The 16,461-nt window shown below is 35.1% G+C and overlaps 1 protein-coding gene across 6 annotated transcripts in view; it reads right to left on the reverse strand.

Annotated features, from left to right (window-relative positions):
• The window catches only part of LOC150096516 (polyamine-transporting ATPase 13A3-like), a 751,182-nt gene that overhangs the window by 503,702 nt on the left and 231,019 nt on the right, over positions 1-16,461 (reverse strand). For all 6 annotated transcript variants that reach the window (XM_090407885.1, XM_090407886.1, XM_090407887.1 and 3 more), the window contains one exon: positions 11,563-11,632. In XM_090407885.1, coding sequence (XP_090264011.1) covers positions 11,563-11,632 — 70 coding nt within the window. The remainder of the gene's footprint in view (positions 1-11,562; positions 11,633-16,461) is intronic.

A 16,461-nucleotide genomic window follows, 5' to 3' on the forward strand; every position in this document is an offset into this window, starting at 1 on the left:
TCACTTCCACCTTAGTATCACCACCTCTGGGTCTGGCTCCCAATGACAAGACCTCAATAAAGGTCAAAAACAGTCTGGGTAGTGGCCCTTCCCTTAATGCATAGCATTATACATGTCTGCAAGGAGATATGTTTTGCATTATGGTAGATACTAAGACAAGTGATGAGAGCTTAGTCCACCTTTACCACAAGTTGCCTCAGTCCTGAAGATACTTCAGGCACAAACTTTGTTTGCTTACACTTGGAAAAAGGATTAAAAAATTTATTATTTCCATCTTTAACGGCACTTCGAACTGCATCAACCCATCAAGATGATTTCTCTCTGAATTTTTTCCTGACATCAAACACCTGTTTTGCTAACCTTTCACCTCCCATTCTATTTAAGCAACCATAGCATCTTAGATGACTTCTGCTCATACATTATTGAATGCTAATAACATCAAGTTTGTTCCTTCCTAATATCTCGATTTTTAATATAAATATGCCATTGATGCTATCTGTTCATTCTCTTAATTTTTTTTCCAGAATTTTCACAGCTGTGACCTCAAGTGTTTGATCAGCTGTTTTATTTCTATACCAGTTCTCAGATTCATAAGTTAAAAGTAGTTTTAACACTGTCTTCTTTAATTTCTCTCATTCCAGATAATTACAGATAAATTTATTTAACTGGCTCTCCACCACACTTTGGCAATTCTGTTACCTATCTACATATTTGATTTTCCATCTTCACTACAAATTGCGCCTAAATAACAGAAATATTTTACTTATTCTATAGGTCCTCCATTGAAACTGCAGTTGATGTTTTCCCATTCCTGCTTATTATCAGACTGCCTTTTTATTGACAGGGTGTGTTATGCCTTATATTGCACTAACCAGAGCACTAAACATGTTCTAGCAAGCATGTGTTAAAGAATCCTGCAGAGCCAGATTTATTGAAATCTGGCACTGTTCTGCAGGATTCTTGCTGAGATGAACATCTCAAATTTTAGTATCAGGTTTAAAGCCACTTTCCTTCATAACGTGATCCTTACAGGTAATAAATAATAGTGGAGACAGAAAGCACCCTTATCTCATTGTTGTTGTTATGTTCTATCGAGTCATTTTTGACTCCTGGTAAATCTATGAACATACACTCTCCATTCAGATCTGTCCCTGGCTATATCTTTCAGAATTTCCAGGCACATTCGAGTTGCTTCTCTAACTCCATCCACCCATCTAATTCTTGGTCTTCCTCTTCTCCTACTTCCATCAACTTTAGCAAGCATCATCATCTTCTCCAGACTGTCATTTGCTTGCATAATATGACATTTTTGCTTGATGATCATAGCTTCGAGGGAACAATCTGGCTTTATTCTGTCTATCACTGATTTATTGGTTTGCTTTGCAGTCCATGGCATTCTTAGTAAGCGTCTCCAAACCCATAAGTTAAATGCATCTATCTTCCTTCTTTCACTCTTTCTCAGGGTCCAACTTTCACATCCATACAGTACCACAGGGAATACCATTGTTTCACAATTCTGATTTTTGTTGCGAGGCTAATATCTTTCAAGATCTTGCTTAAATTTGTCATTGCTTTCTTTCCGAGTAATAATCTTCTTCTAACTTCTTCAGTACAATACCCATCTTTATCAATTCAGGATCCTAGGATCACAAAATTGTTAACTACTTCCATTTTCTTCCCATCTACTTCAAAATCATTAAGTTCACATGTTGCCATAACTCTTGTCTTTTGGGGTTAAGTTTAAGGCCATATGTAACTAACACTTTCTTCTTTAACTTTCATAATAAGTTCCTCCAAATCTTCTTTGCATTCTGCTAGCAAGGTGGTATCATCTGCATACCTCAAATTATTAATATTTCTTCCACCAATTTTAATTCCAACTGAAGACGCCTCCAGCTTTGCCATTCTTAAAATGTATTCGCTGTACAAGTTAAACAGGTATGGAGATAAAATACATCCTTGTCGCACCCCCTTTACCTATTGTGAAATATTCAGTTTCTCCAAGATCTGTTTGGACAGTAGATTCTTGTTCATAATAAAGATTCCTCCGAAGGATAATGAAATGCTCTGGTACTCCCATTGTTCTTAACACATTCCACAGTTTCCCATGATCTACAGAGTCAAAAGCTTTACTATAGTCAATGAAACAAAAGTAGGCATTCTTTTGATATTCCTGTGCTCTTTCTATTATCCATCTCACATTGGCGATCTGATCTCTTGTTCCTTGGCCTTTTTGAAATCCTGTCTGTTCATCTGGCATTTCTCTCTTCATAAATGGTTCCAGTCTTTTCTAAATTATCTTAAGTAACACTTTACTTGCATGAGAAATCAGTGCTATAGTTCTGTAATTTTCGCACTCTCTTGCATTGCCTTTCTTCAATAAAGGTATATAAACTGATTTTTTCCATTCCCTAGACCATGTGATCCAAAATTGCTGACATAGAGCTGTTAAAATTTTAACTGCCTCTTCTCCCAAGGCTTTGAGCAGCTCAATAGGTATTCCATCCCCTCCTGGTGCTTTCTTACTGGATAGCTGTTGAGTGCCCACCTCACTTCACTCTCCAGTGGTACTGGCTCCTGTGTATAATCCTGCTATTCAAATTTCTCAGTAATTTTGGAGTCCTTTCTGTAAAGGACTTCTGTATATTCTTTCCATCTTTCTTCGATGTCTGCAGCTTCTGTAAGATATCCTTTGTGTTTACTTTTCAAAACTGTCACCTTGGCACTAAACTTCCCTGTCAGTTCCCTGATCTTTTTGAAAAGATATCTTGTTTTTTCTTTCCTGTTTTGGTCTTCTATTTGTTGGCATTCCTGGTTAAAGTATTTTTCCTTGTATCTACTGGCATGTCATTGAAACTCTGCGTTCAAATGCTGCACTTCCTGCAAATTTCCTGTGGCCTTCATTTTCCTTCTTTCCTGAGAAGTTTTGATGGCATCTTCTGACAGCCATATAAACTTCTTCTTACAAACTGTTGGAATATTCTTCTTTGCTTCTGTTTTAATTATATCTTTAATCTCTTCCCATAATTCATCTGGTTCTCTTTCACACAAATTGAGTGTGTTGAATCTGTTCTGTATACTAATATTGTATTCAGCCAGTGTGTTTCCAAGATCATATCTGATCAACATTTGTGATGTTTTCATATTTCATTCAGTTTCCATAATTATCTCATTCCTTATTTTATATCAAACCATTTTCCTATACATATTTCTACTGAAACTGTTGACTTACAAATTGAATAAAGACTGCATAGCACTCAACATAATGCTGCATTTATCATATATAATTTTAGTTCTGAACAGCTTCTCTCGTGGCATCTTGTTATATGCCTTTTCCAGATCTAAAAAAACTCAAATATAGATCTTTGTTATAATCACATGGTTTCCCAACTGTCTTAAAGCAAAAATCTGATTCTGACAACCTTTGTTTGGCCTAAACCCAGTTTTTTCTTTACAAGATTTCCTTCCCAATTTTGCTTAGCACTCTTCCTAAGTATGCTTGCATTAATCTTACCTGGAATAATACTCAATAAGTAATCACTCTGCAATTCTCACATTTTCATAGTGAAGTCATCTTTGTATATTTGTTAAAATAATGTATTTTGAATTTATCATCGTTTTTTGGAAAGCATAAAGATATGATTATATTATATGATATTATTATAGATGCAAGATTACTGACATAACAAAAATTATCAAAACAGAATACACAGCTAGGATCAAATCTGTTTATTCCATTTTGAAGGAATTCCAATATAGAAATAGTACTACTTGCAGGTAGGATTCATAGAACAGAAACCATAGTTACAGAGGGAATACATAAAGGACTCTACCCTCCTTATTCTTACAATGCTAATAGAAATAGGATAATTTCCAATAGTGTAGTTACCAGGCACATTAAAAATGTGCCTGGTAACTACACTATTGAAAATGGCACAGACAACAGGAATGATTAATGCTGCTATGATCATCTAAGAAACCGAGTCAGACAATTTTTAGTGTTCTACAGAATAATGAATTAGAACTCTTCCAATACTGGTGGAGACTGTCTCACAAATTTCAAACCATTTCTAAACTGAAAGAAAGTATTCTCTCAAGATACTCAGAATCACACTGATCAGTTCTAAAACTATATAACAGTTTCAGTTTATCATAAAATGAACTGATTATTTATTGGTTTAAACATAAAAAAACACTTGAACACAACTGTACTACAGGAATGATTAGTCTAAATAACTGGAAAAGCAATTATTATCTCGTTTTTTTGTATAACAGCAAGTCACTTAAGAATCCAAACACATTATTTTATAATTTTAAATTGGAATCAAGTTTCCCATCTGGAAATAATTTATCCTTTTTTCCCCCCTACTAATGATATCATGTAGCATATACTAGAGCAAACTGTTCTGAGGAAGATCATACTATCTTCACATACAAATAGCATAATCATGAGCCTGCACATGAAGTAACAGACCTTGTTTACCCATACATGAATAAAGGATAAAAACTTTTTAATTTGTTTTGTCAAGTATAGTTTAATATCATGCAGCATATGCATAATATTGAGACTGAAAGAATCTGATGATATACAGAAAAATGTAAAAGCATTTAAATCCTACAAGACTTATTAAAGTCTTGTAGGATTTAAGCTGATGTGAAAAGGACATGTGTTACTATGTTACATGGTCAGGTGAGCTTCCACTAGCCTAGTACATGTGCAAAACACCCTGGCATGAATGTGTTAAGCTCTTCCAAAAAAACATTGTCATATAGTAAAAAATCTGGTTTAGCAACCACCATTTGGACTAAACATTGTTTTCTCATTAGTTTTTTCTTCAGCAGTTTTTCTTATGGCCTATATTCAGAATCATAGGTAACTGTAAAATTTTTTTTCACTTGGGGTACAAAGTATGTTATACTTGACAAAGAAACTGTATACTTTGATAAAGGATTACCTTCATCCAAGTACAAGCAAAGTTTTCATGTAAAGTCTCAAAACTAGGCTACTTTTATATAGAAGCTGCTGACTTCACATTAATTATCTCAGTATCCCATAATGCATATTGCACTTCCTTTTACTATGGTTAATGAGCAACTATCAGTATTCAAACTTTGGAACTAAAAATAGAATTCATACTATTGATACTACAATGTCAATTCTCATAAGAGGCAAACTATGGATAGTTATCATGATTACGTGTTTCTTTCACAGTAGCGTATCACACTTTTTTTTCTTTAAATTAGAATTAATTTCAGTGTATGTTACTGGCTTCATCAGGATTAAAAAGTTAGTTTTGATAGTTTACACACAATAAACAGTAGTCATAAACCACACAGAAGAAAAAAAAAGTAACTCAAATACAAAAAACATGATGTAAACTAAGCGCCAAGACTTGAAGGTATGAACCTTCTATAAAACAGATTTCCGCTTTGAATTCCCAGTGAAGTGGATCATGAGTCTTATGTGCAAATGAATAATGAAATCCTTATTAGTAACCTTCACAGATGCTCTGTGATGTTATAATAGTCAAGGTTGCTCAAACGCACTTAAATTATTCGCATTTAATCATGCCGAGTGTGGTCAGAGTGTGGTTAGATGATAATAAATGAGTGAATGTGTGTAGAAAATGTAGGGAGAATGAGGAATTGAAGTGTATTTCGGATCGTGAGTGTGATATTTTTGTCAAACTTCAGAATGAAGAAAATAGGGATATTACAAGAAACGGCGAGGTTGTACCAGAGAATTGCGAGAGTGTGAATGTAGAAATTGTGAATGATAGTATTAATGGTTTTACAGAGAATAAAAAAGATGAGATAGATGCAATGAGTGAGATTGCGTTGTTGAATGGTGCGATACAAAGGGCAAAACAGCAGCAAGAGTGTATGAGCAAAAGTCGACTGAATGAACCAGCCAATAATAAAAAGTATGACAGGAAAAATAAGCATATGAGTGTGAACATGAACAAAATGAAGGATAGAGTGCTGTATGGAGACTCATTAGTACGAGGTGTGTTAGTAGAGGATTTGACAAAATCGTACCAACCTGGTGCGACCATAAAGGATGTAACTGAGTCTATTAGAGAGCAAAAGGAAAGGGTGAAAGAAATGATTGTTGTGGCAGGTACGAATGATTTGAAAGGAGATAAAATGGAAATGATAGAAGACCTGAATAAATTTTTTGAGGTAGCAAAAGAAAAGAGTGAGAGAGTTAGAATGATTAGTCTTTTGCCACGGTATGACAGTGAAATGTTTAAAATGAGGGCCATAATTGCGAATGACTTTATGCGTGAGTAATGTATGACGAGTGGTTTGGAATTTGTGGATGTGTGGAGTGAGTTCGATGGGCGAAAGGATCTATATAAGATGGATGGCTTGCATTTGAATGGTTACGGTGTAAGGAGAATTGAGAAAGTGTTGCTGAATGTAATGGATGTGCAAATTCAGGGAAACTAGATTTATTAAGGGGAGGGGGATAGATATACAGTTCTTAGGGAGGCAGTTGAATGTATGAATGAATACAATCTGCCCAAGTGAATAAGGACAAGAAATCAGAGTTGGATAGTTAATATAAGGCATCAAGGTACGGTTAGGGCTAATGGGGGGTCTTAAATTCATGTACACTAATGCTTTGAGTATTAGGAACAAGAAGGAAGAGTTTTTGGCCATGGTTGGCACTTCCAGACCACATGTTATTGGTATTAGTGAATCATGGTTGACTGTAGATGATATAGCTAGTGGGATTGAATGTGATGAGTATAGTGTGTTCAGGAATGACAGGGAGAATAAAATAGGGGAAGGTGTATTGTTGATGATAGCTGATGAGCAGCTACAGCCAAGGAGAATAGAAGTTGAATTGCAGGATAGAGAAAAGAGCACATTTGAGGCCATTTGGTGTGAGATTGTGGCTAGCACAACTAAATATACAATTGGGTGCTGCTATAGACCAGGTGATGGAAAAGATGGTGGTGACAGTATGCACAAGCAAATAGAAGAAATGAGTGGAAGGAGGGTAATTATTATGGGAGATTTCAACTATGGTCACATTGATTGGAGTGAGAAGAGGACACACGGGAGGAAGGAATTGGATTTTATGCGGTTATTAAGGGATAACTATCTACGACAGCATATAATGGAAAATACTAGGGGTCAGAGAGTGCTTGACCTAGTAATTACATCTGAGGAATTGGCTGTAACAAATATGACCACATTGCCACCAATCGGTGAGAGTGATCATAGGGTCTTGACTTGGGAGGTAGCTAAAGGTGTGGAATTTTCAATTAAGAGAGGGTACATGTGGAATTATCGGGCTGGAAAGTATGACAGCCTTAGGAGTTTGATTGGTTCAGTGCCATGGCATGTACAACTGCAAGGACTAGAAGTTGATAGTGCATAGCAGGCAGTTAAGAAGTGTTTGCATGAAGCAATGGCTGACTGTATACCTAGAGTCCGAATAATAAATCAAGTAGGGGTTAAATGGATGAATAACACCATTAAGCTTGAGCTGCAAAAAAAGAAACAACTATGAAGGGAATTTAAGGAGAAAGGTGACCAGCAGGCACATGAACGGTATAAAGCGCAGGCCAGAAGGGTAATGAGTGTGGTAAGAAAAGCAAAAAAGGATTACGAAAGAACATTGGCCACGCAGGCAAAAGAGAATCCTAAACAGTTTTTTGAATATGTAGCAAGTAAAAGGAAAAATGTACATGGCAGAATGATTTTAAAGAATGCCGATGGTAGGGAAGTAACTGAATCAGTTGATATAGTTGAGTTACTGAATGAGCACTTTGCAAGTATATATCATCCAGATGGTGACATTGAAGAAACGAATAAACCAGTAGATTATATGGGAATTATGGTGAATGAAGTGGAGGTGAGTAGTCTGTTGCATAACCTCAATGTCAATACATACATGGGATTGGATGGTATACCAGCTCGTGTCATACGAGAAGCAGCTAAAGAATTGTCAGTACCCTTGACCATTTTGTTTAATTTGAGTCTCAGGTCTGGGTTAGTCCCGAGGGAGTGGAAAGAGGGGAAAGTAGTTCCACTGCATAAAGGTGGTTCCAAGCCTGCTGTTGTAAATTACCGACCGATTAGCATATCAAGAATCATTGTCAAGGTCTTAGAGAAATTAGTCAAGAAAAGAATACAGGATTGGATAGATGAAAATGGGATATTGTATGGGGGACAACATGGTTTTGTGAAGGGTAGATCATGCCTCAGTAACTTGCTCACGTTTCATAACACAGTGACGGCTGAACTGGATAGGGGTAATGGGTTTACAGTAATACTACTGGACCTTGCAAAGGCCTTTGACAGGATACCACATGGAACCCTAATCAGCAAACTGGAGCAGATGGGGATAGATATAGGGTTGGTGAGATGGATAGGAGGATGGTTGAAGGAGAGATACCAGAGAGTGGTTTATGCAGGAGTGGAGTCTAAAAGACGGCTTGTGACTAGTGGTGTGCTGCAGGGATCTGTTCTTCGACCACTGCTTTTCAATTTGTTCATCAATGATATAGGAAAGAATTTGAGAGGAAATGTTCACTTGTTTGCTGATGATGCAAAGTTGGATAGAGCAATTGTGAGTGCATAGGATGTCAAAATGTTACAGGATAGTTTGGAGGACTGGGCTAGGAAAAATGGATGTCAATTTAATGTGGCAAAGTGTAAGGTTATGCACTTTGGGGGTGAAAAGAATAGCAGCAGTATATCGCATTGGTGGAACCGTACTCCAGGAGATTGATGAGGCCAGGGATTTGGGAGTGTTGGTGGATAGGGAATTGGAGTTTAGGGGGCACATTGCAAAAGTGACTAAATCAGCTCATCAAATCACTTGGCTTCTGAAAAATACTTTAACATGCAGAGACAAATAAGTTGTTGTTCCTCTGTATCAAGCCTTGATAAGACCCCATCTGGACTACTGTGCCCAGTTATGGGCACCAGGGTTTCTTCTTGATGGGGAGGAAGTGGAGAGGATCCAGAGACGAGTGATCAAGATGATAGCAGGTCTGTGGAATGAACCTTATGAGAATAGGTTGAAGATTTGTGGATTGCAGAGATTGGACGATAGGCGAAGGAGGGGTGATATGATTGAGACATTCAAATTACTGAAGGGTTTCTATAAGATTGATCCAGAAGATATTTTTGCAAATATGACTGGTGGTGGGAGGACTAGGGGCCATGCCTGGAAACTGGGCAAGAGCGTGGTTGACAAGGGAGTTAGAGCTAGGTTTTTTACTTGGAGAGTGGTGAATGAGTGGAATAAGCTTCCAGAGTCTGTTGTGGGTGCTACGACCATGAATGAGTTCAAGGCAAGGTATGATAGATTCTGTGTCAATGTTGAATAGTTGTTCTTGACATGATGTTAGGGCCTCCCTCGATGAGCCTGTCGACTCCTTGGAGTTGCCCGGAACAATAATAATAATAATTTCTTCTGTAATGGGGAGGAGAATAAATCACTTTGGCCGGGCAATTGAGATTATGCCTTCTTTCAAAAAAGTTATGTGAAAGGATATCAATCCATATTACAATTTGACTAATAACATGGTATGCTAGACTCATCAATAAGTTATCTAATCTTTCTTCTTCCTGATGTATTTCTCATGACTAATGTCTGAGTTACACACCACATCACATGATTAGTAAATCTCATATGCCTTGTTTCATTATTAGAGTTGTAGTGGTTTTGGCAACTGCAGCAACAACGTAAATTCTTTTTTTGGATGAAAAGGCTACCATGATGTTATATGGAGACAACAAATGCAATTTTGTAAGTAATATTCCTGATGTAAGGAAGTTGCAATGCTTTTGAAAAGTTAGTGTCCCGATGCATCAATTTTAACTTGTTATTCATTCATAGATAAAATTTTCAGCCTTTATACACACACACAGGTATCCCTTGCTTAATGCAGCGAAATTAACTGCGGCAATCCCTTTATATACACGGCAAGAGTTTTTGATTAATGCGCCTTTAACCCTGGGGAGCTCACAGCTGATCTGACAGATACATGCAAAATGTTTAATATTCTTACACAATTCAGTGTATAGCTTGGAGGTCACGAGTAGCTGTGCATTCATATATTACGAGTGATATTCCGCACTGTTTTTTGCTGTCAGTTTGGTTTAACACATTATTTAAAGGTTTGTGATATTTGACAACAAATTGTATCTGAGAGATACTGCAACCTCCGATGTCAGTATAGTATGGTTTTTTTTTTTTGGTTTTTTTTTATTCTTTGTTCAGTAATTTCTAGATTGTAACTGAAAATAAATAAACCATCATGTATAATATTACTGAAATAGAGAGCCAAAGGCTTATTTATCATACATGTCCTCTAGGATATATATGCTTTACATTATGGAAAATACTAAGGAAAGTGATCTGGAGCTTACTCCACCTTTACTACGAGTTGCCCATAAGGTTGCTTATGCTTGCATCCACCGAAACTTTTAGTTTCTATATATTCAGCACGAAACTCTTGTAGTTTCTATATATTCAGCACAAAACTCTTGTAGTTTCTATATATTCAGCACAAAACTCTTGTAGTTTCTATATATTCAGCACAAAACTCTTGTAGTTTCTATATATTCAGCACAAAACTCTTGTAGTTTCTATATATTCAGCACAAAACTCTTGTAGTTTCTGTATTTGGCTATGAAATAATGTTGGATTCAATATCCACTTAATTTTTACCATCATGTATTATATCTGCAGTGTTTTTTCTTTATGTTTTATTGTTTGTTTGCCAAGGTCTGGAGAGTCATTTTGCTTGATATAGTAGAATTTATGCCGATAAGAAAAAAACTAAAACTGTTGAAGCGATTCTTGATAACTTCTTTTGATAAAAAAATTGCAGTAAATAAAGTAGGTAGAAGTATTTATTAAAACATTTACTTTGCATTCATTTTTTATCTTTCCTAAAAGAGTACCATACAAAACGAATTATTAATACAGTAATCGATCATGGATGAATTGTAATTTTTACCATTGATTATTAGATTTGATTAACATGATTTTGATATACGTGGTAACATCGAGGGGTTAATTACTGCGTTAATCGAGGGATACCTGTATATATATATATATATATATATATATATATATATATATATTAATTTATTTATTTTGTGATTTTTTTTTTTTGAATCTTGTGCTATTTACACTCAGTTATTATAGTAGTAGTCAATTTGTATTACTGCAACAATCAAAGAATAGGAATATTGTGATCTTGATGAAGCTAGACAATGATGCACTGCCGTAACATGTTGATCTTAGTCCAATAAACAACTACAGTATGATAACATGAAATACTTCATGAGTAATTCACCAATAGAAGCCAACAATTGCTAAATGTGCAGAATAGTTTTGAATGGTTTGTTATAGAAGAAAGTTTAACATTGCAAGTTTCCTTTTTAAACAATATTACCACCAATGAGCATTAGCTGAACTTTTCAGTAAACTAACAGCGAATGAATTTGATATTATAATGTTTGCTACAGTTAAGTAAACTGTATGCAATTTCAACCATATTGTACCAAAATCAAAGTAATACTTACCTCTTGAAAAAGAATTTCTGGTATAGACTGTACATGGACTTCAATTTCATTTTTACCAAATAATACTCTTCTGAAACAGGAAATTTCCAATATCAAATACAGCTAAGAAATAACTATTTAGAGCAAGCAGGGAAAAAGAGAAAAAAAAATAGCAGCAACACAATTTTACCTATTCTGATTATATATATATATAAAAATTTACTATCTGGATGCATATTCTGGAGAAAAAATTGTAAAACAGTAATAATACTTTGTATCACTATTATTTCACTTAAATAACAAGAAACAATTTCTTGGTGATGATGAGGAAGAGATGGAGAGGATCCAGAGGCAAGTGACCAAGATGGGAGCAGGTCTATGGAATGAACCTTACGAGAACAGGTTGAAGATTTTGGGGTTACAGAAACAACTGGTTGACAAGTAGAAAAGGGGTGATATGATTGAGACATACAAATTATTTAAGGGTTTTTTACAAGATTTTTCAGAACAGGTCTAGTGGTGGGAGAGCTAGGAGACTCAAACTGAGCAAGAGAGTAGTTAGCAAGGGTGTTAGAACTGGATTTTTTGCTTGGAGAGTGGTGAATGAGTGGAATAGGTTGCCAGAGTCTGTTGTGGGTGCCATGACTGTGAATGAGTTTAAAGCAAACTTTGATAGATATTGCACAAATATTGGATAGTGCTAGCCATAATGTTTAGGGCCTCGCTTGATAAGTCTAAGGACTCCATGGAGTAGCCCATAATCACATTAACTAGGATTAGAAAAGTTGGTACTTCTTGTGATTCCATTGTCAGGTTAATTGTCCTGAATGTTACAGAAGAATATTCATTAATGCATTACCAGAATGCATAAAGTTATTCTTTTATTCCATTCAATGTGTGCATATAACTAAAAATTTAAGTGTGATCATCTACAAATAACTTACCCTGAAGGAATCTATTTATAAACATTAAAACTATGAACTACATTTATCCACTAAAAAGGCAACTAAAAGTTTACTGATAAACTTAAGATATTTAATTATTATGGCCACTGAAAGAATTCAAAATATATTCTAATGATAAATGGTCAACTAATTATATTACAGATAAAATATTTTGTTTGTTATTTCACTATATGTGTTTTTGTTTTATGACTTCAAAAAATTAATGCTTTTTCTTCAAATGTTCCAGTTGAACATTTCACTTGAACAGATTTAATGGCATGAAAGTATGACAAAGGAAATACAGTAAGATATCAAAAAAGAAGCAAAGAATAGTCACCGAATCATAAAGAAGCAGCTGTTTGTCAACAGTGATCAAGCACTTAATACATTCATGCCGGACAGGGTTTCACATATATCGCATCTGACAGGTACTCTCTTCACCATATAAAATGTTCTTTCTGCATTTAGTCGGCATGCATGCATGCACACACACACACACACACATATATGATTAAATAAATTTAATGACTAGAAGCCAAGAGACCAGCTTTTGTAACCAGCTCTCAGATTCATAAATTAAAACTGATTATTTTTAAATAGTCTTGTTTACAGCTAGTTTAGTGAGCTTGTTCATCTATCCACTACATATGTCCCCAACATCTTGTTTCCCCATCATCCAATCTTACCGCTCTACCCAGTATCTGATAACCATCCTTGGTTCTAGAAAATTGTAAGTATTACTCACATTTGAATATTTTGATAGGATATTTCAATGAAAAGATAAGAAAAAAAAAAAGAAAAATCCAAATGAAGCATCTGTGGGTAATTAATGGTATCAGAACCAGAAATGAAAGGAGTGAAACTTGCATTAGAAAGAAATCTAAAAATAATGAACACTTGTTTCAAATCTCAAAAATGGGCCTGGAGCAAAATGGCACTGACAAGAATTAAATTGTTTATATATTAACATATAAACCATAGATGGTACAAGACATGTTTATTATAAATAAAGTAAGGTTAAGCAAAGATCACAGATTAGTCTGAAACAAAATAGTGATTAACTTAGGAATGGAAAGACAAAAACTGATAAAAAAAGAAAACCAAAAACACCTTAGAAATATTGCAAATGAAAAAAGGAGAATTTCAAATAAATTTAGAAAAAGACATTAAAAAATTGAACCCAATTTTGAATACTAAAAATTATAACAGTATCCTAACAAAAAGTACAATAAGGAATGCTGAAAATTTATCCAGGAAATCAAAAAGAGCAAAAAATGGCAAATACAAAAAAAAAACAAAAAAAAAAAAAAACTAATGACCTAATTAGGGAAGAAAAAAAAGAAACATGAAACAGGATGAATATGGTGCAAAAAACATATGACATGTTGAACTTTGCAAAACAAAAACAATAAGGAAAAAGATTAGAGAGAATATAAGACATCTCAATACAAAAAGGATAAAAAAAAATAAAAAGTAATAATAACAATAGTATAAAGAAAACTTCTTGATAATACAGGTAATCATTATATGCCAGAGATGAAAATGTAATATTGATTACAAACAGAATGAACAAGTTGTAGATTATAGCTAAATGTTATCAAGTATAATATAAAAATAAGGAGAAAGTAAGAGAAAACTACACTGGTGTCCAAATGCTAAGGACAAACTACATTTTTACCTGTATATAAAAAAATTTTCATGACTACAGCCAAATGTGGACATAAATTTATTGCCAGCATACTAATAAATTGTATTACACAAAAAATGTGTTAAAAATTTCATACAAATTAAATTGGAATACGTATTTGGGCAAAGAATATCATGTGGTACACCACTGGTTACCTTAAACCTTGCAAACTCACATCCTCCTTAGACCACTTTTTGATGTCTGTCAGTCAGCTGTCCTTCTTATCCACACTAATATTCTATAATTCAAACCCATTTTCACCAATTTATGCAACAGTCTACAATTCTGTCAAAAGCCTTAGCAAAATTCAAAAGTATCATCGTGTATCCATTCCCCTTGTTTAGTTCAATGGTAACATTGTTATAGAATATGAGCAGGTTGCTAAAACATGGTATTCCCTTAGTAAATTCATGTTGCTTATTGCAAAGTAGAGATCACTGTCAACTCATTTCTGAATGCAAGTCCTAACCAATTTTTCCAAAATCTTCACCACCACTCCTGAGATACCAATTGGTCAATAGTTGGATACATCGGTCTTCGCAGCACCCTTGTGCAATGGATTAACCATACTCTTCCCATTTCTGTGGAATCTTCCCTGTTCTTAGACTCAAATGATATAGCCTGATAAAAGGAATATCCAGTTCAGCTGAATACTCTTTGAGCACCTGTGCTGATATCCCATCAGTCCCTTGCTGAATTCTTATTCAATTTGTGCGACTGCTCTAATATCTCCTCTTCATACACCTCAGTTTCTTCAGAAGAGGTAGCAGTGGACTCAATGTTGCATACATCATGTTGATAGCTTTTAGCAAAATGGGCACTCATTAGCTGAACAACCTCTTCTGCATCTGTCGCCCTCACACAATCTGAATTCAGAAGATTTATTCTTTCATATTTTCTTTTACTTGCAGCATATCAATAGAATTCTTGTGGATTGTCTTTAGCTTGCAGAGCCAGTTTCTTTTTGTACTCTGACTTTTCTGTACAACAGTTTTGACTATTCAAGCCTGCTACTTATAATTTTCATAATGGACATCATCCTTATGCACATGGTATTCCTTCCACATCATCCTTTTCTTACAAATCCCTTGCTTAATAAGATTAAGCATCTATTTGACCCCTACCAAATTTATTCTTTGAACTCTCGGAATACATTCTGATATCTCATCATTTAAGTATTTTTTAAATGTTTCCCATGCATTGATACCATTCCCTTGAATTCAATATACTTCTCAGTTGGTCATAATTTCCTGCTTTGTAGTTCAGCATAACCTTTTCTGAATGGAACATTCATAAACTTAGTCACTTCTCACGTGAGTACATGATCACCGTCACCAACCAGGGGCAGAATAGCTACATCTTTAACTGAAACACCCTCAGACGCTATAATCAAATCTAACACTCTTTGACCTCTAGTTCTTTCTGTCATATGCTGCTTGAGGAAGTTGTCTTGCAGCAGCTCAATAAATTCCGTTTCATTCTTCTCATGAGATTTTACTGCTACCCAATCAATATTTAGATAATTAAATTCTCCCCGTTATGATTACTGTTTTCGTGCCCATATGACATTTGCTATTCTTTGTGCCAATAAACTATAAACCAGCCTTAACTATGTTCTTAGGAAATGTCCTTAGAAAAGTTGTATGTCACCTGTCCTATCTTTCCTTAGGATATTAGGAAAGATAGGACAGGTGACAACTATTTGCTGATGATGCAAAGATAGGTAGGGTAATCAGAAATGCTGCTGATATGCAGTACTTGCAGAATGATTTGAATAGGCTGGAATTGTGGGCATGACAAAAAGGATGTCAGTTCAATGGAAGTAAATGTAAAGTCATTCACTTTAGTGTGATTAGATATCCAATTTGTTGGGATTATGCTAGAAGAAACTGATGGGACTAGGGATCTTGAAGTGTTAGTAGATAACAAGTTGAAGCTCAGGGCCATGTAGCAAAGATTGCAAATACAACTCAAAAGATAATTGCAATGCTGAAACAAACTTTCACAGGTAAAGAGAAAAATGTCATTTTGGTTCTTTATAAGGCCTTGATAAGACCTCACTTGGACTACTGTGCACAGGTCTGGTCTCTTGGTTTCTGCTGTGATTCTAATACAATGGAGTGAGTGCAAAAGAGAGTGCTAAAAATGATATCAGGATTGTGGAATACTGATCATGAAGAAAAATTGGGAATTTGTAGACTGCAGACAATAGCTAACAGGAGAAACAGGGGAGATATGATTGAGACTTACAAATTTTTGAAAGGTCACACAGGATTTCAGCTGATGAAA

The sequence above is a fragment of the Typopeltis vanoorti genome, chromosome 18, assembly GCF_054136105.1.
Source record: "Typopeltis vanoorti isolate ZY-2024b chromosome 18, IOZ_Tvanoo_1.0, whole genome shotgun sequence".
Classification (NCBI taxonomy): domain Eukaryota; kingdom Metazoa; phylum Arthropoda; class Arachnida; order Uropygi; family Thelyphonidae; genus Typopeltis; species Typopeltis vanoorti.